Source organism: Pagrus major, chromosome 16 (genome assembly GCF_040436345.1).
Source record: "Pagrus major chromosome 16, Pma_NU_1.0".
Classification (NCBI taxonomy): Eukaryota; Metazoa; Chordata; class Actinopteri; order Spariformes; family Sparidae; genus Pagrus; species Pagrus major.
Genome location: NC_133230.1, coordinates 26,905,969 through 26,931,357, shown reverse-complemented (window position 1 = coordinate 26,931,357; position 25,389 = coordinate 26,905,969). Strand labels below are relative to the sequence as shown.

The window sequence follows — 25,389 nt, the reverse complement described above, 5'->3', positions numbered from 1 at the left end:
GGCAGGACACACAAGATAATTAGCATAGAGATCAGAGTGAAGAAGCATCACATTTTACAGAAATACAGAGATAGGAGATAGTAAAACAGAGGAGAGCAATGATCCAGCAGAGCCCAGGGTATGATGATCCATATTCATCAATATGTGAGGCAGCAGGAGCCAGGAGAGGTAGATGGTCCCAGGGGCCTGTGGTCCATCAGAAGGGAGCCTGAATGAAAAGAGAGGAGGAGGAGGAACTCTATTCTACTTGAGTACTTCCGTCCACTTCTACCAAGTAGAAGCAACCATCTACAGTAGGTAGTACACTGACTATGGACAAGTTCCTCATACAACCCCACTTCAAATGTCCATGCTTGTCATTCAAAACAGATGTTTTGGCTGATTATCACATTGCATTTTCAACAGGATGAAGTCAGTCTAATATTTAATCATGTGGTCAGTTATAACTGACTGATGTATGTAAACTTGCCCTTGACCTTTGAAACGAGCAACAACGTAACCGTGTGTGCACATACCCACGTGCACCCCATGTGCGCATGCATACACACGTCCTTGGGTGGCAGTTACCAATAGTCTGTCTGCCCCCCTGTTGTTGGACAGTGACCTCTGTAAACATAATTTAGTCCACACATTAATAAAGCAGAAATATTAACAAGTTCTTCAGTAACAAACAGTCACTTTATAATCCAAAACAGCAGATTCACATGTTAACTCTTTCCGCTAAATGTCTAATCACGTGGACAGGATTTTCTGTGGAACTGATGATTGAAACAATCTGAAACAGGAATGTAGAGGTGCTGGCTTATGTTTTTCACATTTCATTGAGAGATAAACAAAGCTCCAGAATGAACTCTGAACTGAGATGAAAGACTGCAAAGATTCCTAAAAGCCACAAACAAAGCCTGCTGTTTGGTATACTACTAATCATACATTTTGTTATCCTATTTCTATGGAGTTACCTTTTTGACTTCTAAATACTTTTTGACTCCATGCATCCCAGCTAAGCAGTCTGTCACTGAACGCAACAAGACTGGAGAACACATGCTGTATGTCTCCTCTGTGGCCTCAGATGGGCCTTGTCTTAGCCTGGATTCATCTATCTAGATATTCTAGTCAATTCTACAATAGATTCTGAGAAAATAACACTCATTGTAACACCTAGTGTGGGATAGGATCTATTCTATGCCTATGTTCTAAAATAGAATCTTCAATGAGAAAAATAGGTCATACTAGATAAGAACATTCCATTCGGACATACAACATTCAATTGTAAGACATTCTATTCTAGTATGTTGCATTTTGAAATTTAACCAAAATATTCTTTGAGAAAAATAAGTCATTCTAGATTCGAACATCCTGTTCCGACATAGAACAATCTATAATCTATTATGTTCTAGAATGTTGCATTTTGGAGTAGAATCTAGATAGAATTTCTATTTCTATGCTGATATTCTTTTCTATTTCAATATTCTAGAATAGAATGCTTAAATAGAAAATGTCAGTCATTCTAAAATATGTAAATTCCATTCTAAACTGAACAGTTCATTGCAGAACATTCCAGTCTAGAATGTTGTATATTTGGAATTGAATGTATATATTCTATTTCTATTTCTATTTCTATTCTCTGTTCTAAGAACTTTAGTAGCTAACACTTATTCTAGATTACAACATTCCTTTCAGAAATAGAACATTCCATTGGAGAACATTATATTACCGAATATTGTATTTTGGAATGGAATCTAGAGAGTCTTTTCTAAATGATTTAGCTCTTGAAATTAAGGAATCCAATATATACATATATATATATATATATATATATATATATATATATATATATATATATATATATATATATATATATACATATATAAGAGAGAGAGAGAGATGTGTGTGTGTGTGTGTGTGTGTGTGTGTGTGTGTGATCAATAAATCACTGTGAGCCTTGAAGGTCTATGGAGTGTCTCTTTGATATCTTTGTTTTTTGCTGAATTGAAACCAAAGTGGTGCTTTCAGTTGACCAGTCGACCCCTTCAAAAGATATGCTGTAGTGCTCAAAATGGAAGTTAGGGTTGGCATGATACATTACTTTCATTGCTTAGAATTTTTTTTTTTTTTTTTTTTTTTAGAAATCAATGTACTTTGAAACATTTGACAGTTATAATATAAGATAATTTAAATGGTTTCACTCTCACCAAAAGTGCCCCCAGTCAAGTGACACTACGCTGTAAAATCTCGGAAAGCATACCAACAAGGTCAAACTGTAGCTAAACACACTACAGACCTCACATAGATGATCTCTTTAAATCCAACCAAGCTCTTTCGTAACATTACATAAGGTTATGCCAACCGCACAGACTTACTCATTGTTACATATTTACCCAGTCGAGGGTTGGGGAGATGGGGGTAATAGAGTCCAACACTCCCTGTCACATTTATTGATTTCTTCCAAGCACAATCTCCTTTATACACACTCGGGTCCCCTTTCCACAGTAGACAAAATGAAAAACAAACACAATACAAAGATTTGCTATTCAATAAAATACCCCTGCAATAACCATACTTAATAAATATATATTTTATAAATAGTTAATATATATATTTTTAAATCTCTACCCCAACTGCATCTGGTTCATGTTGTAATCTTGAAAACGTTTGATTGGATTAAACTATAAGTCATTTACCACTGCACCTGAATAAGAGTTCACTGGTATCTGCTAGAGTTGAACCAACACATCTGCGTGTTCAAGGATAACCTCATCTAACATTGCATAATGTCACTCTGTAAACAAATCCTGCATGTTGCCCCTGGCTGTTGTAAGTAAAGTTGTACCCCACTTAATAAAAATGAACTTAAAATTACTCTTACTAGTTGGACAACTTTGCTGGTCTTCATTTTGTAAATTCCTTTTACAAACATCAAACCACCTTTTTTATATATAATTTAGGGATATCAAAAATGCAGCTCACACAATTAAGAATACCTGTTTATAGTTACTGACATTTCGAGGAGTAAAATTAACAGTGACAGTCAAGATTGTTTTTGTACTAAAATTCAGATGGAGGTAATTTTAGCTAAAAGGTTAATGGTCCTGCAGTGCTTAAACAAGCTGTGTGAGTTGTTTGTTGCGGCTGGAAGACTGGTTTTCCCTGCCTATCCAGCTGTTTGTTGCTGTATTTAGTTTGAGCTCAAAGGGGGGTATTAATCAATAATTAAACCTGAATAAAAACATTTCATAACAGATTTTTTATAGTTTAGGCTCTTTTCGTGTAGCACAGGTATTGTGTTTCTCCATATTTAGAACATATTTTAAAAGCCCTTTGCCTAATGTGCACATGGGGTCATTTTTCACAATGTTTGACTTTCCAGCACATCATGTAACAATTAGCTAAGATGTTGGCAGACAATGCCAGTCCTCTTGGTGATGGTACTCTATACATCAACACACTCATGTCTGTTTTTAGACTGATACAGCCTGTTTACTGAGTACACATCTGGCACTGGTATAGAAGTTTGCACCGTGGAAAATTCCTGTTAATCCATTCACAGAATATATGGCATACTGAGAAGTTAAGGCATACCAGGAAAGGAAAGTTGGCACGCAGTAAAAGGATTTTCATCTGTGATATAGGGGGTAAATTTAAGAACATGCTACCGGCAGGATTTCATGACAGTAATTTGACTTTGTAATTTGGAAGATGTAACATGTACTTAAATAGATCTGGGGAAGCTTCTTCAGTGAAATCGAAAATGGAACCTCCTTTGTAGCTGTGTAGATGTGAAACAACAGCGGAAAGGAGAGTTAGAATAGGGGGGCAAACAGGGAGTGTTGTGTGCTGTAACAGTGTGTTGTGTATATGATGCTGGTGTGCAGTGTATTTTGTTTGGTTGGTTTGTAAACATTACAGGAATGTGTGTATATACAGTATATACTCTCTCTCTCTCTATATATATATATATATATGTATATAATACTTGCAGCATGATTCACTGCAACCACAGTTTCAGATTGTAACATAATGTGTCATGTGTATTCACTCAGTTTGGCATTGTGCACCACGTTAACACAAGATCACTGTCCGGACCGGCATGTTTAACCTTCTGTGGCAGAGGCATGTCAGCAGATCAGAGGCAGAGCAGAATGGGTCAGTAGCGGGGCATGTTATTTAGCATGGCTAAATGCTCTAGAGGGAACGCAACAGACATTTCTCCGTGTAGAGTGATGTTTCACTTGTGATCACTCCATTTAGTCTTGTGCCCCAGTTTAAAACACACAGCAATGTGCCTCACATCCTGGTTGTTTACTGTTATTTTTAATCCATCAATGAGGACAAATGATCACAAGTAGGACCAGCATAGTAGAATAACAACATAGCAGCTTCGATTTTCGGCAAACTGATCAGCAGGGGTTCCTAAGATGTCACACACACGGACCACAGAGTGACACTCCCACACCACCACATAAGCCTGTGGCATTTTGCTGCACCACCTAATTTCATGTGAATGTACCCTTACATGTGTTCAAGACAACTGAATGTTTGACGACAGCTCTACTCTGATGAAATACAAATATGTGGACACACCGTAAAGAGGGAAACTGAAACTAATCCCTTTGTATTGATCCAATTGCACTTGAATCCATCTTCAAAAGGCGTACAGTTTTGGTAGTATTGATATTTTGAGATCAATCAGCCCACCCCTAACCTGAGGTTGAATGCCTTCGTGCATCAGTCAAGTTGCAAGTTACATCCATTTCTGACCAAACTCACATAGTGTATGCAGTAAAAACTTTGAAGGAATCCTATACGACTATATTCAGAGAAGTACAGAGGACTGTTAGAAAGCTTAATCACATGGTGCAACAACAGTCACATGAAGACCTTGTGTTGGACTACTGTCAATCAATGTGCTAGTTCGTGAAACAAAAAACAGTCAAATTGCTTGTATGAGTTCAAATGTTGGCAAATAAAGATCATTCTAATAGAACATGAAAAAGCTACCGATTGTAAAACACAGATGCCTCACAAACATCTTCCAACCATCAGCACAACCCTACAATGACCACAGTTTCAAGGGAGGCATTTCCTTTCCGATCCGATACCACATACAACACAGACTGGTACTCTGATGCCAATATGATATTGAAACTTTGTGTAAAACTTTTTTTTTTAAACTGTCTGTAGGCTACTGTAAAGAACACAGGGAACTCTGGTTGTTTAAAAATAAGAACACAAACTGAAGCTTTGACAGATGTGAATCATTTTACCACAGTCAGTGACAGTGATGAACGTTGCAAATAGTTCCACTCTCTCACACTCTGTACCTGGATAAAGCCTGCCAGTGCCAAAGGACTCCCACAGTCCACTCAAACACATCACATACAGCATCATTGCTGCTGTGAAAACTGAAAAAGCTCCCTACCTGAGCGATCATCAATATCGAGTTCCTTTCAGTGGTGCCATACGCAAGCTGCAGCTCGCATATGACTATGACAGGCAGAAGGAGAAGTAGTTTCTATCCACTAGGCATTATTTAAACTACATTCTGCTGATAGTGGAGACTACATAGTTACTTTCTACTATGTCCCTGTTGATGATAAAGCACAAATTTACCACAAATACTGAGTTTAAATATCAATCTTTAAATATGACAGTCGATCCTAGAAAAGAAATGTCTGGGATCAGAAGTATCAACATTTTTGGATCGATCCGCTGCTACCTAAGTTTATTGTCACAATTCAGTATCTGACCAAATGTGAAATATGACAACAATTTCCCCTTCTGTTACTGAGATATGGCATTTAACAATGGCCAGAACTTTTTTTGCAGAACATTATGATGTCACAGTGAAGATGACCTTTGGGATATAAAATGTCATAATGTTTCATTAATTAGCTAAATTAGCATATAAATTATTGGGTTATGGCAAAAAAACCATGTTTTGTGATGTCACAGTGACACGACATGAGACATGAGTTATCGCATTCATGAGCATTGGAAGGAGTTGAGGTCACAGTGACCTTGACCTTTGACCACCAAGTTCAAGTTCATACTTGAGACCAAGAAGACACTCGTGCCAACAAGTGTGTACAAAAGGATTTTTATTTTGCGACCCAACTAGGAATAATCATGTCATAAATAAATTTAAAAAGAAAAAAGTAAAATGAAAAAAACAAACTTATAATGTAAAATGGTAAAAAAAAAAAGTTACATTTAAAATGCAAATGCTGAAATGAAAATGTTGTAACTGAAAGCATTTGTAAAGATGAAATTGTAAATGGTAATGGACATAAGACAAGGGAAACATGAAATGTACAACTCAAAATGGGGAATAGTTGACCTTAAATGGAAATGTGTTTATTCAATCTGTGCCTCTCAGCAATACATATCTTTAGGCTACAGCTGTCTTAACAATGAGTGAAATATATTAAAAAGAGGAAATCTATGAATGTAACTTGTGAGTGAAATAACAACTCAACTCATTCCTAAGTTACCCGGTGCTGACAGAGGAATATTCTGCCATTTTTTTTTTTTTTGCACAAGAGCATTTCATATCCAGGAATTCATATTTCAAACTATAACGCTGACTACCGCAGTAACGAATCAGCCACACTTTCACATCTTGACTACACGGACCAGCTGTAGGTTTTAACCTTGTCTGGCTTAAAATAAGTAGACTAAAAGCACAATTCAAAACATTTATTTTTTGTAAGAGGCTGCAGGTTGTCACTCCAACCTAACATGTGCCTCTTCCTCTGTGCGGGAAAAAAAAAAAAAACGTGTGTGAAATCAGCAGCTGTGGTGTTTGCTTGAAATGCACACGTTGCTGCTTCTGTAGCTTTCTGGTAACATGTTGGCCCATCCTTACAGAAACAATGTTACATGAGTTATTCCAGTTACATCTACTTGGAAAAACAGGTAAGACAGCAGAAAAACTCTTCACATGGTTTACCATGGAGTCAAGCTCTTCTGCTTTGCATTTGAGACAGTGCTCTGCAGTTAACAGCTACTGCTCCACACATGTTTGGCATCCAACCAGGGGCTTGCAGCATGTGGAAAACACAGGCTCTGCCATTACAGCTGCAAGGTTTCAAACAAAGGAAAAATTGATGCAGAAGATTACATTTATCTACTCACAATACAAAAGCAGAACATTAAGTGAAGGCTGTTAGTGAAGGTGTCCTTCATATGGTGCAGACAAGCTCGGACAGCTGGTTCATAGTTGAGTCATTTCGGTGGTCAGTTTGCCAAAGACCTCTTGTAGGCTCAAACTGACTTTGGCCATTCAACTTGAATTAAGGAAGAGAGAAACAAGGAATCAAGGTTTGGCTTTTGCCAATGCTTATTCATATGATCAGATAAAAATGTAAAATATGAATGCATCTCATTATGATCGCTGGCAATAAGCAAATATGTGGGTCTTGCCCGGACCTGCTGCTTCTCTGGGCAAAAACTATAGCTAAAACATACAGACAATGAATGCTTCAGGTTCACCTTCTGCTAACAAAGATATTTTAAAACTGCCCTGTTGTGTTTGACCTAGTCTGTGAAAATCCATGATGAGGAAATAACACAAAATTCTATTTTGTGGAGAAAATTTAATGTAAATTGGCTTTCAGTTGATAAAAAGTTGCTATAAACATTGACAATTTAAAGACAAAATAGAAACTGTAATAAAACTTCCTATTTTCGTTTCCACAAAGGAAAAGCCCAGATTTTCTTCTTTTGATTTTTGTTCCAGAATCAAATCAGAAACAGATTCCAGATTACAGACACATTTTAATTCCTGATTTGTGTTTCTAAGATCATCAAAGAAAACCAGATAAAGGATTTTTCACAGCAGCAGCTGGTGATGTTTTCACACTGCCTCAGCTGGCTTCTCTTCTTCTGTTAGTGCATCCTCATGTCATCTCTTCCCCAGATAAGCGACGCAGGCCCACCGCCATGATGTAAAAGAAAACATGATTCATAAGCAGGCTGCCTTCCTCCTTTGCTCCAGTGCTGATGCTCACTTGCCCATTGTAGCCAGACATTTTTTCCAGCAGACTCAGGCTTTTTTAATCCATTTTCATTCATGAATTTATTTAATTTTATCATTAGTGTCAGTTCCTATGTGCACTGTAACCGTTGATGCACAGACAAAAATGACTTCATCACCTTTATTGCTAAAGAAAACCTCTGAATCTAAGTTTTGTGTTTTGTTTTTTTAAATTGCAGTCGGCTGTATGACTGGGCATTTGTGGTATTTTTCTAATTCATTTTTTCAATAGGTTTAAACAATTACACATTCCCGACAGCACACACACACAAAACAAGACCACAAAGACCTACAGCTTCGTTCAGTCTGTGAGCGGAGTCGAGGGTGGAGAGGAAGGGGAAGGAGGGGACAGAGGGTATGCACTACATCTGACGTCACAATCTTGATACAAAGATAAGCCCTTAGACTTAATATTAAGTGCAATGTTCGACCTTTTTTAAAGACCGATCGCGCTCCGGCGGCCTCCCGTCCGAGCGCACACTCAACACTTGCAGAGTAACAGGACAGACAAGGCCGCTTCACAGAATACACCTGATCCACCTCCTCAGTCTGTGCACTCAGTCTGGAGCAGCCGACGGGGCAGAGCACAAACTATGAGGGGAGCAACTGAGACCTCCGGCACCGCGCTGCGCGTAATGAAAGGCAGTCTGAAATAAGTCGTCTGCGGTTGTACAAGCGCAGAAAGAGAATAAAATGGGAATGGCGAGTGAGGATCTGCTCGTGACACTCCAGATACTTCCTGGTTTCTTTTCAAACTGTCTCTTCCTTGCCCTGTACGACTCTGTGGTTCTCGTGAAGCGCGCCGTGTCGCTGCTCAGCTGCTCCAGGTCCGCCAGCTCCGGAGAGTGGCGCCGCATGCTGACCTCCGCGGGCCTCCGCTCCATCTGGAACAGCTTCCTTCTAGACGCCTATAAGCAGGTAAAGTGGCCGCAGCCACTTAATGCGGATCACAGGATCTCAAATTGTTAATTCTTACTTTGACATCGTTATTAATCCACCAAACAACTGCAAAGTTTAAACTCGACACATCTGAGTCGCGTCTGACCGGCGCAGTACTGGGGTCCCATCTTCGGATAAGTCCTGTGTGTCGCCTTGTCATCTAGTTGTTTTAACACACAGAGAAAAACAATTTGTTTTGTCTGTGTGTGTGTGTGTGTGTGTGTGTGTGAGAGAGAGAGAGAGAGAGAGAGAGAGAGAGAGAGAGAGAGAGGGAGAGAGAGAGAGAGAGAGGAAGCCGTCAAACTCTGTAATCATTTGTGATTTAATGCTGCCAAACCAGTGACTTTGTTCTCATATACATAATCTCTTGTGTCTGTCATCAGACAGCAGTGTGAGTTAGAAATGTTCGGCTCATATACATGTTGAGACGCGTTGCTCCTGAGCTGCAGATCAGGTCATTTTTTTTAATGATGTAGCCTACTCAGACAAAATGAACGAAAAACAAGTGAATGACAGCAGCTGTAGCGTTCATGTTGATCTTCATGCCCTCCTCATGGTTTACTTCCGACTTGGCTGAGGTCATTAAGTTGAATGGAAAGACACATAAATATTTGTTCTCTACCATAAGGGGAGCTACATAAATAAAAGAGGCCTGACTGCTGCTGTGTTACGCTGATGATACATTCTGTAGCAGTCAGCAGTTGCATGATAAACTTTGTACTACTATCATGCATCCTGATTATAGGTTTGAAGTCTTGAATTTAAAGTAACTGTTAAGATTCATGTCTCTGGAATAGAGCTGCAATGATTAGTTGATTAACTGATTAGTTGACAGGTATTTTTGATAATTGATGAATCGTTTATGTCGTGTTTTGGACCCTGGTTGGACAAAAGAAGCAATTCAAAGATGTCACTTAAGGCTCTGGTAGATATATGAGGTTGGCAGATATTATCTGCCTATCACAGATGTAGTGGCATCAGTATATGTTGTCTGATGAGCGCCAAAATGTTTAACTTTGTTAAATTCCCAGTGAAGTTTACTGTTTCAGTGCACTTTTATTCTTTTAGTTTTCAAAGTTTTAAGTTTTTTAAAGTTGAACTGTAAAATATCCTGCCCTCACAAGTGTTTGATCACCACATGTGAGAGAACAAAAAATGTCTGTTTATTTGTGCGTAATTAGGAATATCTGCAAAAATATTGAAAACCTTTTTTACCCTAATATTGGTATCTGCATCAACTGGAAATATCAGTTGTTTTAGCTCAAAACGGTTAATGAATTCATCAAGAAAATACTGCGAGTTCTCATGCATTTATATTTATGTTTCAAAATTAATGTTTGTTAAGTTTAAGCTTTACGCTTCCAAAGTTTACACTTTGTAACAAGCTGCAGAAATGTCTTCAGAGATTATTGAACTCTGAAACATTGTACACTCATTCGTTATTATTACCACTGATATTATTATACCATTGCAAATGACTCTTTAAAGTGGAGTAATATGCTATTTATTTTGTGTCCGTGTCATTGTACGAGTATTATAGCTGAGTATTCTATTGTGAAAAATTGGAAGTATTGGAAAAGCAGGCTGAAAAATAAAGGGACTGATACTGATAGATTAAAACATGAATAATTAATATAAACTGATACTATAAACATGTATTGCTGGGCCACAACAGGGATTCTCACTCAAGAGGCCTACCCTTTGTCTCAGTCTCACAGTAATGCGAGGAGTAAAATATTAAGAGTCTAATAACAGATAAGGCAAAGCCCACTTTAAATGTCTTTGAATGTGTGAGCATTCATGAATCCTTACTGTTTTATCTCCTTAGGTGAAACTTGGCTGTGAGGCACCAAACTCAAAACTGGTGAAGGTGCCTGATGGCCCTTGGTGGAGCAGCAATATCGGCAACATGACTCATGTGCCACCTGGTGCCAGGATTCGAAATGGAGATGAGTGCAACCTCCTGGATTTCGAGTCATCAGATCGCCCTCTGGTGGTCAACTTCGGCTCAGCCACCTGACCCCCCTTCATCAGCCACCTGCCAGCTTTCCGGCAGTTGGTCGAGGACTTCAGTGATGTTGCTGATTTCCTGTTAGTGTACATTGATGAGGCTCACCCATCTGATGGCTGGGTGGCCCCTCCTATGGGCCCTTGCTCTTTCAATGTCCGGAAACATCAGACCCTGGAAGAGAGGCTAGGAGCAGCGCGCAACCTCATTGAGCAATTTTCCCTACCACCGCAATGTCAGCTGGTGGCTGACTGCATGGACAACAATGCTAACGTGGCTTACGGTGTGTCCAATGAACGTGTGTGTATAGTGCAGCGTAAAAAGATTGCCTACCTGGGTGGTAAAGGGCCTTTCTTTTACAATCTGAAGGATGTGCGGCAGTGGCTGGAACGGAACTATGGTAAGCGGTAGGACTAGGGAAGGACAAGCAAAGAGGAGGACATGTTCCACGTTTAAGTTGGGAAATAAGAGATTGTTTGGTTTTGTATGGGCATGAAAGGCAAAAACAAAAGGTGTATTGTGGTCAGTGGTGGAAAGTAACTAAGTGTATGTACTCAAGTAATGAGTTTTTTTCTTTTATGCTACTCTATACTTCTGCTCCCCTACTATTTTGAGGGAAATATTGAGCCTTTTACTCCACTACATTTATTTGGTACCTTTAAGCACTAGTTGCAGTTTCAGATAATAATACAAAATATAATTAAATTAATTATGATGTATTGTTATGGATAAAGATAATACTTTAATGGGGAAATTCTCAGTCTACCTGGCAAAAGATATAGTAACAAATCAACTGCACCGTTACCCGCTGCAACATTAAAGTGATGACACATTAAAGGTGCAATATGTAAGAATGGGCCACCTGTTAAGAAAATAGGGAGCAGCATATCACCAGAGTAACCACTAATTAAAACCACTTAAATGCCGTTAGCTAGCTAGCTCAGTTAGCCATGCAGCTAGTGGTCCGGATGGTGAGCTTAGAGCACCAGGGGGGTGTTGGGGCTTGCGCCGCCAGCACAGGTGCTTTGGACCGGGACGGGCCAGGCTAGCTGGGGTCGCATGCTAACTTCAGTAACATAACGTAACACTAAAACTGTTATTCCTTTACATTCTGTGGAGAATTTTAGTTATTTTTTAACATGTTTTCAAATACAATTCTTACATGTTGCACCTTCATAAGAATCAGTAATTATAATTCATATATATACACACATATATATATATATATATATATATATATATATATATATATATATATGAATTGAATTGAATAATATATGAATTGCATCCTAAATACTGGAGTGACTTCTTTTGAATTTGGGGCAGTTTTTTGCACACCATCCGAATTGAGCGAACATGTGTAAAGACCAACACTAATTATCCAATAATATAATATGCCCACTTTTGCTGCTAAGTCATGTTTTAAGTGATTTCCATATAAAACCAAATCACTAAAATGGGGGAAGTAAAGGGATCACAAGTTTCCATTTTTAAAATGTGTTGTATAAAATATGTACTATGCACTATGTCAAACTTTAATCATGTGTATTATCTTTATGGACCCTCCGTTCTCTTTGGATAAATGTTCATTTGTACAGTACATACTGACCACAGGTCTCTAATTCTATTTTTTCCTTTCCTTGAAGTCTTTCTAAAAAGCTTTTACCCCTGTGGAAGTTTTTGTGTTTACAAGTTTGAATCAAAGTAGATTTAATGTGGCTTCTTCCAACAGAAAACCCAGAAAAAAAACTTTAATATTAAAGTAAAAACGGATCTTTCCAATAGGTTATGCTTTGCACATCTGAACAGTGCAATTTTTCACAAAACTGCTCAAGCTCTGTCAGATTACATAAAGATCATAAGTTAACAGCTTTTATTGAGATCTAGTCTATTGTTATAATAATAGTAGTATTGTTGCTTTCAAGCTATTCCTGTGTAGCTTCAGCTACATACTTGGGCTTATTTCCTCAAACTGGAAAACAAATATTCTCCCAATTGGCAGTTTTCTTGCAGACTGCATCCAGTTTTCCTCCAGGATTTCACCGTATTTTGCAGCATTTGTTTCACCCTCTACCGTCACTACCCTGCAGCAGAGAAGTAAATCCCACAGCATGATGGTATCAACTCCATGTATCACAGTGGTTTACACCTGATATTGTGCCGACCATCATCATAAAAATACTTCAGACTTCAGTCTCCTGCATATGTACCTTTTGGCAAATTGTAACCTAGAATGGTTAATCACAGGTGTAGAATTTATTGTTCCTCACTTGCCTCCTTCTACACTTACTCAGTTTCTGAAGACAGTCTGCTCTGGAAAGATGTAGAGCTGCGCCATGCTCCTTCCATTTCCAGTGTCTGAATTATGAGCTTGCCAGGAGGGCGTAGCTCCCTCAAGACACACCCACATTGTGACAATGGTGGGGTGTCAAAAACTAATATTCATCAGCATTTCTAATGTCCCGATGAATGATCCCATTAAGACATAAGATGTCATTAAAATCTAATGTTGTGTCATCTGTAATTTGAAATGTGTGTGCGGCTCTGTCCCTATTAGTGTGGCTATCTGTATTTTCTAACAATAATGCATGAGACATGATTATCATGGTTAATGGGCTGCTTTCATGTGTTGGTTTGTTTGCTTATTTTTTGTGGATTTGTTGTTGAAATCTCAACAACCAGTGCAGTGTTAGCTACTGGACACCCCCCAACAGCACATTCAGTTCAGCAGCCTCTGTACGTTTCTGCAAAGTAAGCCAAGTATCTTCTCCAACAGCATGCAGTAAAGACCTTACTGCATTTCATACTTTTGTAAAACAGGTTCACAAAGGTGAGCAAAAACAAAATGTTAGAATAGAGGTGGTGAAGCAAACATCCTCTCATGGCAATGTTTGTGGGTAACTGAGTGAGTTTCTTTATTTCTCATTGTAATATTAGCTGTTAGTCGTTCTGCAGCTCACTTATGCGTTTGTCCACACAGACAGCGTTTCTGCTGCAGCTCAGATTGTTTTTACACGGACTTTGCCTTTGATAGTTATTAATAAATATGAGGACGTGACTTTACTTTTCCCCCATTCAAAGAGCGAGAAAGCAAGAGGGGGAAAGAAAGAAAAAGAGAGTGCACAGGGGAAAGAAATGTCTCCTCACCTGTTGTGTGTATTCTCTTCATGTCTGTGACATATTCTACACATACAGGCATGAAAACTGTATTGAAACACTGGTATGTTGTCGATATGACTGTCTACAGGTCGTTTTCAGGTCTATTTTTGCCAAGAACCGCCCGTGTTGTGGTAAAAAATAGGCCAGACCCCAAATCTCTAGATGACACGCTGCTGCAACCTGACATGCACGTGAGCCGCACAACTCACTCCAGCAGTGTGTCTTGCTCTAACCTATTAACATAGACGCTTAAAGAAAAAGAAAAAAGTTCCACCACGCACCAGCGTTGCTAAAGCAGGCAGTTTGTTCAGCCTGCAACAGCTATTCAGTGACTTACAGTTTTTCTTCTATCCAGCCTCTCACTTGGGCTTTTCAATGACCTTCCCTGAACCTTTCTTCTTGAGTTGACTGGAGTTTTTTTTGTCTTAATGGCATATATGTTGCCACGTTACTGCCTAATTGAGTCTTCTTGACTAGACACAGGTGAATTAATTTACTTGAAATCAATTTAGATCATTTTGCAGAGGTTTGTGTTGGGTCAGTGTCAAATAAGCCACATTAAATCTACATGTTTGAAAACATACAATCCTGTAAGAAACATTTATAGGCACTGTAAGTGACTGTGTGCATAGAGCTTATGACATTTAATCATAATGTCACATTATGTCCCAACTAATGAAGAGAAACGTTTATGCATGCTGTTACTTATATAATGATTGAAGTGCCACAGCCCTGTCTCCCAGACATTACATCATAGGTTTTATGGATTGAGACTGCTTATTTTCTTTTTGGGTTATCTTAATGCTGAGAGAGAGGACAATGAGTTGATAAAAAATGTTGATAAAAATGTTGATGTTTTCATCTGAGTCATATTCAGTTATAGTGAGTGTCTTGCTGACTTTTAGCAGCCTGGGTCTTGTTTCTCAGGCTCTGTATGGACTGACGTGATTTGTTTGTGGAGGTTGTTTGGGCTGTATGCAGAATGTTTTTGGTAAAAAAAAAAAAAAAAAAAAAAAAAAAAAATCATGTAATCTCAGATTTTACTTACATTTAATATTCTCCTAAAAAGGACAGTGTGAGTATAGTCAACAATTGAATACAGTAAAAGACAGTTCCTCGTTGTAAAGATGCAAATACAGTTTTATTTATCATTTCTATTGCTATCATCATTATTGTTATTTACTAGGGTTCCTGAGTTTGGTCAAGGTTAGTGGACCTGTGAAGATCTTGTCATGTTTTTGTTCAATTAAGATGACTTTCACTTTCATTTAACATTTTAATGTACATGACAGCTCAGATTCAAATCTTTTTGGATGGCATGAAACCTTTCAACATTCTTAAATATTTAAATATCTCAATGTGTTAAGGTCAGAAAGTGTTGAGAGTCAGTATGTTTGTGTTGAATGTGTGGTTGAGATGGCTACAGAATGTGTCAGGAGGATGTGTCAATCATTATGCTGAAATGATTGAAGCATTTAAGCTCCATAGGGCAGACAGATGGTTTGCTCTGGTCACAGTGAAAAAGGTGTGCAAATGAAAACCTTTGACGAAAGAGTTCTGACTCGGTCTCTGGTTGGATAGTGAATTACACCTTGTCAACATGACCCAGAACCATTGCATCTGTTTTCATTGTCTATCTGCTAAAACTAGTTTTGTCTCGGTAACTGATATAAAACTCTGCTTTCCATTTAATCTACTGCACTGTTTCTTGATGCTTTGTGCAATGTTTTGTTTTTCTAATATGTCAAAGGAGAGAAATGACTAAGTGGAAAATAAAGGAGAATTTGCTGCTGAAACGGCTGTATTTGTTGTCTTTATGTCCCAAAGGGAGTTTGGATGTCATAAAGAAAAGACTTACTAAAAAAGAAAAGAATCTGAAAAATTGTTGATCCCCTTTTATGAAGTTATGTGAGGATGTATTAGGGCTGTCTTCCTCACTCAAACTACATACTAACTTAGACCTAGTCTTAGTCTAGGTCCTCTACCCAGACTTAAGGCTCATTAATGCTCAACACTAGATTGGCATAATGTTACCGACGGAGCTTTCTGTCTGTACTCGGTGTTCATTTCATCTGTATTTCTATGGACCAACAGAGAAGTAGCCCAGGTAGTCATGGGGGGCAGTGTAGCAGTGAAGCCAATAGCTCAAGAAAGACACGACCACAGTACAAGAGGAAGATGTCTTTTTGAGGAGAGGCTATGCAAGGTCATGTGAGCTGCTGAGAAGTTTTACAGAGGTCACATTATGCTAATTTTCAGGTTCATACTTTTAATTGGGGGTCTTAGTAGAATAGGTTTATATTTAAACTATAAAAACACATTATTTTTCTCATATGGTGCATTGCTGCAGCAGCCCTTTACACACTGTGTCTTGAACGCTCCATTTTAGCTATGGAGTGAAACATCTCACCTCTGTTCAATCTTTGATGAGAGTTGCACATGCGCATTACGCAGGACGTAGCCAATCAGAGGCTGCCAGCCGTGGTACAGCCGTATATATTTTATAATAAATATGTATATTTATATAAGGCCTGTTACATAGTGATGCACATAAGTTACAAGAGTAAAGGCTAAACTCCAAACCCGGCATTTCAGGCAGTGCAGGAGCAGTGTTTTCTGTGGGAGAGAGTAACTCCCTTTGGCGTGGACTTTGGGCTTTTTCACTTTTTCACACTTTTAACAGGCACAGAAATGCTTCATAACACAATAAAGGAAAGGCAAAAACCCAGAAAGCATAATTTGACCGCTTTAAATATCTACACGATGATACTTTGCCTGGGCACGTAGACAAACAGTTGCTTCAGAACAGCTGGAAGGAGACTGGATGGGAATGAAATACGAGTTGGATGGTGGCAAAGGAAAAGTGGAGATATGTGTGGCGTCCTCTTATATTGGTATTGCTTAACATTCATGCCAACGTGAAGGACACGTGGAAGCATAATTTGAAATGGACAAATCTATTTTAATAGAATATTAAATAAATGAGCCTTAAGTACCCTAGTGTGGTGGCTGCCGCACACTCTGCCTTCTCCAGTCACATTACTCGGCATGCTTTCACCACCAGCACATATGTATCGTGTAAATCATCAAAGTCTGGAAATAAAGCCAGTGACAATCATTACACTCTATATCCTCATTATGAGTCCTTATCATAATACAGGTCCAGTTCAGCATAACAGAACCGACACTAATTAAAAAAAAAGTAAGTTAGTTAGTAAGTGTTACCCTTTTCATCAAACTTCTATTTTCAGATGATATCCCAGGGTGGACGATACAACCTAATTGTCATGATCATTTTGGTAATTGTATGAAGCGGCTAGACTTAATAGCTGTAAAAATAGAAATACTGCGGTGACACTTGTACATAATTCTACATGATGGATGCACCGGCACTGCTAGTGGACGACATGAATAGAAGAATTCACATGCTTTCTAACCTCTACCTCCTTCAACAGCATCTTGCTTACTGTGTCAGAAAATTCCCATTCTTGGTCTTCCCATTGATTGTTGCCATGATTCACAGTAAAAAAACATTGATCAGAAGGCTCATTTCTTAATTTCATTTTATCACATACAATCATATAGTGTACCAATGAAACTGGTTTTGTACATTTAACCCAGCGAGCAGCCAACATAAAGCTGCTGAGGACCAACTCCAGATGCTTTGGTCAAGGGCACTGACTTGAGATTTAACCTGATATACATGTTTTTGATGAGGAAAATGGTTTCCTGATACTGGTAATGATTACAACAGGAAATTGCTGAGATGAGTCATAATAGTCAAATGTTTAACTGGCAATCCAGTGCCAGTACTGAAAACAAGAGGCAATTTCTGATTTAAGGTATATTTACTGAATGAGGAACTGTTTAAGTAAAAGAACCAGCAGGAAGTTTCTCCAGTATGCCAAGAATATTCAATTGAGTAACCAGCCACCTGGTGCCAGTGACAGAAACAGTGGAAGGGTGCTGAGACGAGGCGGAAATAGCTGAATGAATAACTGGCAACCTGTGCTGGAACTGGAAAACAGTGTGGTTGCTGAAATGAAAAGAGAATAACCTAACAAGTCAACTTGCAACATGGTGCCAATAATGGAACCTGAGAGAAGTGAGGCCAGAAAAGCTGCACGTATAACTGGTTACCAAAAGAATACTTGGTGCTGTACTGTACAATGTCCCGTGACACTAAAGTATGTCTTAATCAATATTTCATATACTGAAGTAATTGACCTCCTGGCTGAAATGTTCTTATCATGTGGCTTGAATATCAATGTCCAGCTGTGTGGTTTCTAGAAGCCCTTAGGTGCTTTGTGTGGATGGTGCTGGAATATCAAATAAAAAACGTTCACATTGGACAAAATCTTGGGTTTGCAAAATAGTTTATTACTGACGTTTTCTTCTGCTGACTGGAACTATAGAAAAATACACTCTCTCTTGCAACCGAGGCTTTGTAAGGACATGGTGGCCTGAGGGTTCATGTTACATAGAAGCTTCTGAAAGTCTGTTCTGGCTGACCCTCTGTTCATCCAGGGTGAACTTTTGTTCATTCACATTTACCGAATAATCCAAGGAGAAAGAGCAGGGCTGAAGTAGGACAGAGAGTCGTAAAGAATTAAGGAAAGGGAGGAAGTAGGGTGGTTGCATTTAATACACATGCCTTATACACCTACCCTTCTCTGCCAGTCATTCCAGTTTTTCAGCTGACCAATTATCTCCCATCTACTGTAATCCATTTTTTTTTGTTTCCACACCCTCATCTCACCTTGTAAAACAGTACATTTTCCTTTGGATACCAGTGTGAAAAAAGACGTTTTTGTGGCACACTCTGGGCAATTACCCTCAAAGTGTTTCCAAAGAAATGGCAGCCGTGCATTCACGTGTCCTCTTACACACAAAGTCCAGCCAGACACTTAGTAATGCTGGAAAGTGTGACAAAATACGGAAAAGGAAAGGAAGAGACTAATTAGCTACACAAGTTCAAGCACCAAAGACCAGAAAATGGGCTGGTGTGTGTGTGCGTGCGTGCGTGCGTGCGTGTGTGTGTGTGTGTGTGTGTGTTAGATAGCCTTCAAAAGAAAGGGGGACTAGCAGTAAATAGGGTCTGTATAGAATCATAACAGGAACCCCCTTTTCTCATGTCCTTATATACATAGGCTACCTCTTGGGGTTTTTCCCTTTAAGTGACTCAAACACACACATGAGAGTGAGAGAAGACAGTTTTTGTTGGAGTTTGATGCACTGCTGACACTTTATTGGTGAGTTGGCAAAACTTTGTACATGCTAGTTTGTTATCTTTTATGTTTGTTGATTGTACCTTGCTGATGCGGTTTTATCTTGAAATGGTTTTCATGAATAGAATCACTAGTCTAAGCTTTCTAACGATGTGCATGACTGTACAATTTCATTTCCTTATTGATCCACTCAGTTTGTTCTCTCAAATAGTTTCTTCTTTTGAAAGAAACGTTCCAGAAAAAAACACAACACTAGCGTGAGGTGTGCATGTGAAAAAAGCCTCTGACACACTCGCAGCTTTGGCACTGGGTAAGATGGACCATGAACTTATCAGGCGCACTGTTACAGTAAAATGTAGTCTATATTAAGGATGTTCTACCTGTCGTGGTTAAGCGACTACTGTACCTTAAGGTGAAGCTGCAAGTTTACAAGTTAATTTTCATCGAAATCCTCCTGAGTAGTCTAAGCTTTGGGTAATAAGTTTAAAAATTAGATCACTAACACACGCAGCCAAAATAAGGTTCCTTCACGGGGTGACAGGGCTCACCCTTAACCAAATATTCCACTGGATGCATGTGCGTTGCGTTCCGGCTCCGGTACGGTTTTGCTCTGTCGTCCGTCATCCGGCAACCCCCACCGGCTGCGTTTTGAGTCCAGCACGGCGCAGCACCGCCGGACAGTTTGAGTTGTGAGACCGAGCAGTTCCCGTGATAATTACATAATCCTGCGTGACCGCAGTAATACGTATGTGTTATAAACACAACAACAAGAAGTGTTCCCAACCGAAGGATTAGAAGAAGTGCTTGGATTTGTCTATAGACTAGAGTGAAACCTATCAGCTTCGCTGCCGTAACGGAACAGAGCCGGACTGGACACGTATCTGGTGGAATCTAGGGGTTAGCTATAGGGTAAGAGGGTCGAAATATCCAGAAGCAGCTCAGAGTAGAGCTGCTGCGCCTTTGTGTTGAAGGAACCCAGTTTCGATGGCTCGGGCATTCAATTCAGATGACCACGTACCTACTACCATGGCCTCCATGAGTTCACCTGGAACTGCCAATCTGCAAGTACTGTAGTTGTGTCTCTTTGCCATTGTTTATCACATAGGAACTAGCGTTAGCTAGTTATCCCATGTTAGCTAATGTTAGCGCTTGTTCCAGCAGACCTCTGCCAGACCAGCATAACATCCAACACAGCTTCAAAGCTGAAATACTGAATAGGTTGATTGCCAGTGACTCCCAAGACTAGATAAATCACCACTGCAGCAAACCATCGGCAGGCCCACCAGACCTTTGTCATATGGTCACAGCTTGGTTACTCATGTACATTCAGTTATAAATGTACTGCTGATTGCTTTTTACTTTAGTCAAGTTCGCCTTAAATGTCAACATGGTTCAACCTATACTGTAAGGTCGTTTTCCTGATGAGGACATGCTGTAATGTCAGTTTAAAATGTTACCTTTAACCCAGCCCAGTGCTATGTGAAAAACATTCTTAGCATTATTGTTCCATGGGAGTTCCAGGTTAACTCATGAAAGCCATTGTTGTTTGGTGTGTGTTCATGTCAGAGCCTTCAGAGTTGGCCTCTGGTAGAGTGTAATTCTGGAAGAATTACACTCTTTCCTTAGTATGCAGATTAAATCACATTCTCCTTACCAAATCCCTCTTCTCCACCCTAAAACAGTGACAAAAGTTGCAATTAAAAATCACAGACACCAAAACATCAGTCAGTGTAAAAGAAAAACTGTCAATGAGTGTAGTGAAGAAAAAAATCAGATCGTCATTGAAAAAACACCAGAATACAAAAAATATCAAAATAAACAAACCAGTTCTTAATGCCTGTTTTATTTGACAGTGACTGTTTTTTCAGTGCCAACTTCAACAATTTCAATACCAATGTTTCCCTTTTCTGTTCAGGTTCAGTTCAGGTATTTTTGATGCCAAAATTTAAAGTCACTGGCTCCATTGAGGGTTACCTTCTCCCGATATGCAACCATGTGTTGTCACCTGGTTGAAGATCTTTACTTAGGTGGCCAATGTATATCACGTGGGATGCATTTGACACTTGATTTGACAAAAAATCAGGGGCGGACCTATTTCTTTTTTTCTGTGTACAGTAATACTTTGACCACACGTGTAACAGATGAGCTGCATGAACTGTAAATGTGCAGACAATATGCTTTTGAAAGACAGAAAAACAATTCAAAACAATATTGTAAAGGTGGCTGTAAAGAACAGACTGCTCGATATCGCCGTGTTGGTGTTGTTCTTGGAACGTCATAATTAATGTTGTTCCAGGGCCATCATTCAAACTGATCATCACCTAAACCAGTTTAGGAAACATAAACAGTTGTTTTGTTGCCTAAAGCTAACCAAGCTAACCCAAAAGACAGGGAAAATAATATGTGAACTTCCTGAGTGAGAACCCCATTAGTAACCCACTCAACAGTGATAGCTTCCTCAAGATGTAGTTTTTGTCGCTATTTTGCTTCATTTAAATTTAAATGATTATCCTGGAACATCATTGGCTATGATGCCAACACGAGTCGCAAAGCTTTGTCATCACAACAATGTGATTGGTCAGTTTCAATGATGGTCTTGGAACAATATAATGATAATGTTTTGGGAAGCACAGCAATAACAGATACACCATTTAGACGCTTTGAGTGGAAATTTGGTGTTTTCTTGTTGCCACTGAGACCTGGATGTAGATAAAGACCTAGAAGATAGACTGCTGGTTCTTTGATTTAGTTTACTTTGTGATTGGCCAATGTACATTCTCTTGTGTAGCTCCTTGCCTTATCGTTCAGTCTGAAATGTGGAGGAATACTACAGACTTTTACCAGTATTCAAATCCTGTTTTAATGGTCCCCAAAAACCTATTTTCTCAAACAGCAGTTCACAATGGTCGATGGGGTCATTCATGAAGTCGGAATAGTTTTCTGGTGTCTGGTCGGGAAATGGTAATGACGTACTGTTTTGGACCAGTCACAATTCACCCACACAGTCCTCCTGTAGCAGATTAGCTGAACATAGATTGTTGCTTATTTTATCCTTAAGATTGAACTAATATTTGAAATCAATTTTTTAGGAACCTTTTTATGGATCCTTGCTCATTTCTAGCAAGGATCCTATAAAAGAAGGAAGGGTTATCAAGTCATGGTCCCAGACTTTTCGCTTCCCGCGCAGTTGTCCCCTTGTGAAGGGCCAGACCACTCCTTCATCCCTCCACTCTCAGTTTCACAGGTTATCAATCTGGGCGATAGAGGCACAGGTATTTTGGTGTGTTGTTATTCAGCTAATGTTTCATCTGTTTTTAAGGCACATTTCGTTAAATTTGTGTTTAATTCTGTGATTTATTTGCATGCTATGCAAGTTATGTTGATCTTATGCTAGATTTATAATGGACTGGAACTTCTGATTGATTAACCTTGGCAAATTACTGTATATAAACTGTGATAATCTAGCAACTAAACTAACTCTAAGCCCTTTAGCTAAGTAATGTAATCTACAGTTTTTGATATGGTGAGTAGGCATTAGGCAGTAGCTATGTGTTGATTTGATCACAGCAGAGATTGCTTTATTCATAATTATTTGCGGATGTCATAATGTATAACTTTGTTGTTTTATAGCTAAAGAATATGTGATATTCCCTTTACATTAGTTATTATTAGCCCTGTCAAACATTGTAAAGCAGCCTCTGTTCAAAATAAAAGGAAGCGAGGGATGAAAAATACAGATTTTGTAACAAACTAAAGGGACAATTCACTTGCAACTTTTTTTTTTAATCTAACATGGTGAGCATTTTAATATGACTTAATCGTGTTGAGCCCTGTAAATTATGCCTGTAGTCATGTTTGGTATTTGGAGACCAACAGCAAATAAACTCATGCAACATTATCCTGTCCTCTGAAGAGTGTTCTTTTATTATATCGAGGCATTTCTTCATCAGAGGTCATACAATGTTGAAATGTTGGGTTTTAATCTGCTTGGCTATGCATTTCCCATAGATCTGGCACCATGAATGTTGGTCATAATGACATCATGTCCTTCCTTCTTTTAAATTGTCCTCAATTTCTAGAATCTAAATGGTTCTATGCAGAGAATGGGGGCAGATATTTGAGTGATACTACCATGAGTAATTGCATAATTGTGTTTACCCAAGGACTACAATATAATTCAGAGAAAAAAAGGAAATTTTATTTATCAAAGTGATGAAAAAAGTTATGAAAAGTAACAATTATAACACAAAAATGTGAATTCCAGGCAAGAAAAAAGACTGCACCTCCACATTATTAAATGATAATGGCAGATAATGGAAACATAAATGGACTGCAAAAATATTTTCATGATGTTAACCAATGATAAGGAGGTGACAAGACAATGATTTGAGGTGACCAGTTCCACTTTAAACAAACGACCCACCCACTCGCAATTTTTGCTCTTTAAAACTATGAACCCCCATCCATTATAGCCTCTTTGTCTTTCTGTCTTTGTCATAACTCTGACTTTATTCTCTTTCAAAAAGAAATAACACTGGTGTAACCCAGAACAAAAAGATCATGATACAGAATGAAGGGCACCTTGTATTTGTTGGACAACTGCAAGTAGTTAAATATTCATGCAACTTTAGAAACATCTCTGGTTAGATCTCTAGGCTAACAATACATTTTTATTCTTTATGAAATATCAATATGATTCTCCACATTCTGATTAAAGTTTTTCTCCATGTAAATTAACAGTTAATAGATTTTGTCATGAAATACGCTGATAAACCATATGTTCAGTCTGTACAATAGAGGTACTAAAAATTACAACTGTCATGGTATATGTACAATTTCCTACCTACAAAGTACAACAGCTAGCATGTAATAAAATATGTAAACAAATTTCTTGTTTTTTGACACAGTTGACTGTGACAGCAGATAGAATTCACACTTTCAACATTTGATTTATTTCTGTATACACATTTGTTAACAGTTATGTAGTACTGCATTTGTTTCCTGACACCTCCATAAAAAAAGAGAACGATAGGCAATGAACCAACATACAGTTTTGCAAAAAGATAAAACCACCACTGGCTGTGCATCAGTAATAGACCTTTTTCTTTAACAGATTGTTTTTTCCATGGTTAATATTTTGAGGGATTCAAAAAGAGGAGAGGGGCTAAGTTCTGAATGAATAATTATTTGGTATCAAAGAGAACATGGTCCAAGTTGAACACTGTATACTGGACTTTTACTGTACTGTACTTTACTGTAGATTCAGGATGGCATGCATTTTACAATCAGTTGCTTTTTACCAATATAAACAGCCACTTCTTTCCACAGTGAGTCACTCTGTCTTTCAGACAATGAGGATAATTGTGGTGAACCAGATGCCAGAGCGAACAGATTCTATGAGATCTGCCCATGGCAAATTCGCTCTGTTGGCATCTTGTTACACACAGAAATTGTTTTCTTTTCTTGTTGTTCTTTTGTTTCTTGTGCTTAAAGCAAAAATAAGTTAGACACCACACTTGTATTATGTATAAACCATAAAAATCTGTCATATTCTGATATAACAAGAGTCCTTTTTTAGTTTTACAATGACGGTGTGCCTGACCCCCTCTTGTTAAGCACTACATGTTGCTTACATGCTGAAAATGTATAAGATTATGAGCCATTTGTAATTAACAATTTTACAAAAAAGTTTTTTGTTCAATGTCAAGGATCACATAGCTCTAAAAGTCACTTAGGAGAATGATGTAGCTGTGAAATAAATCTATACTGATAACGTCTCTGACCAGATAGAAGAGTTAGGTCTCTAAAGTTGCTATTTAGCCTTGTCATTATGCTTACAATAGTAAGTGTGCTTTATATTACAGTACATATCATCAGTTCAACTACTCAGCACAGTATAAGATTATTCAAGTTCCACGTTTTACCATCATTTGTCATAGCTCCTCACTAGGAAACTGATAAGTAAATGTTCTCTTAGTGCTTTCTTTCTTCACTCTCTCGTGTTCACGAAAGTCTCACAG

The 25,389-nt window shown here is 38.5% G+C and overlaps 1 protein-coding gene across 1 annotated transcript; it reads left to right on the top strand.

Moving 5' to 3' along the window:
• The first annotated feature begins 8,459 nt into the window (after positions 1-8,459).
• On the top strand, positions 8,460-15,937 carry dio2 (iodothyronine deiodinase 2). The gene is made up of 2 exons (XM_073484153.1): positions 8,460-8,953; positions 10,803-15,937. Exons 1-2 carry the CDS (start codon positions 8,729-8,731, stop codon positions 11,391-11,393), a joined length of 816 nt encoding a protein of 271 aa, XP_073340254.1. The 5' UTR covers positions 8,460-8,728; the 3' UTR covers positions 11,394-15,937.
• Positions 15,938-25,389: the final 9,452 nt, after the last annotated feature.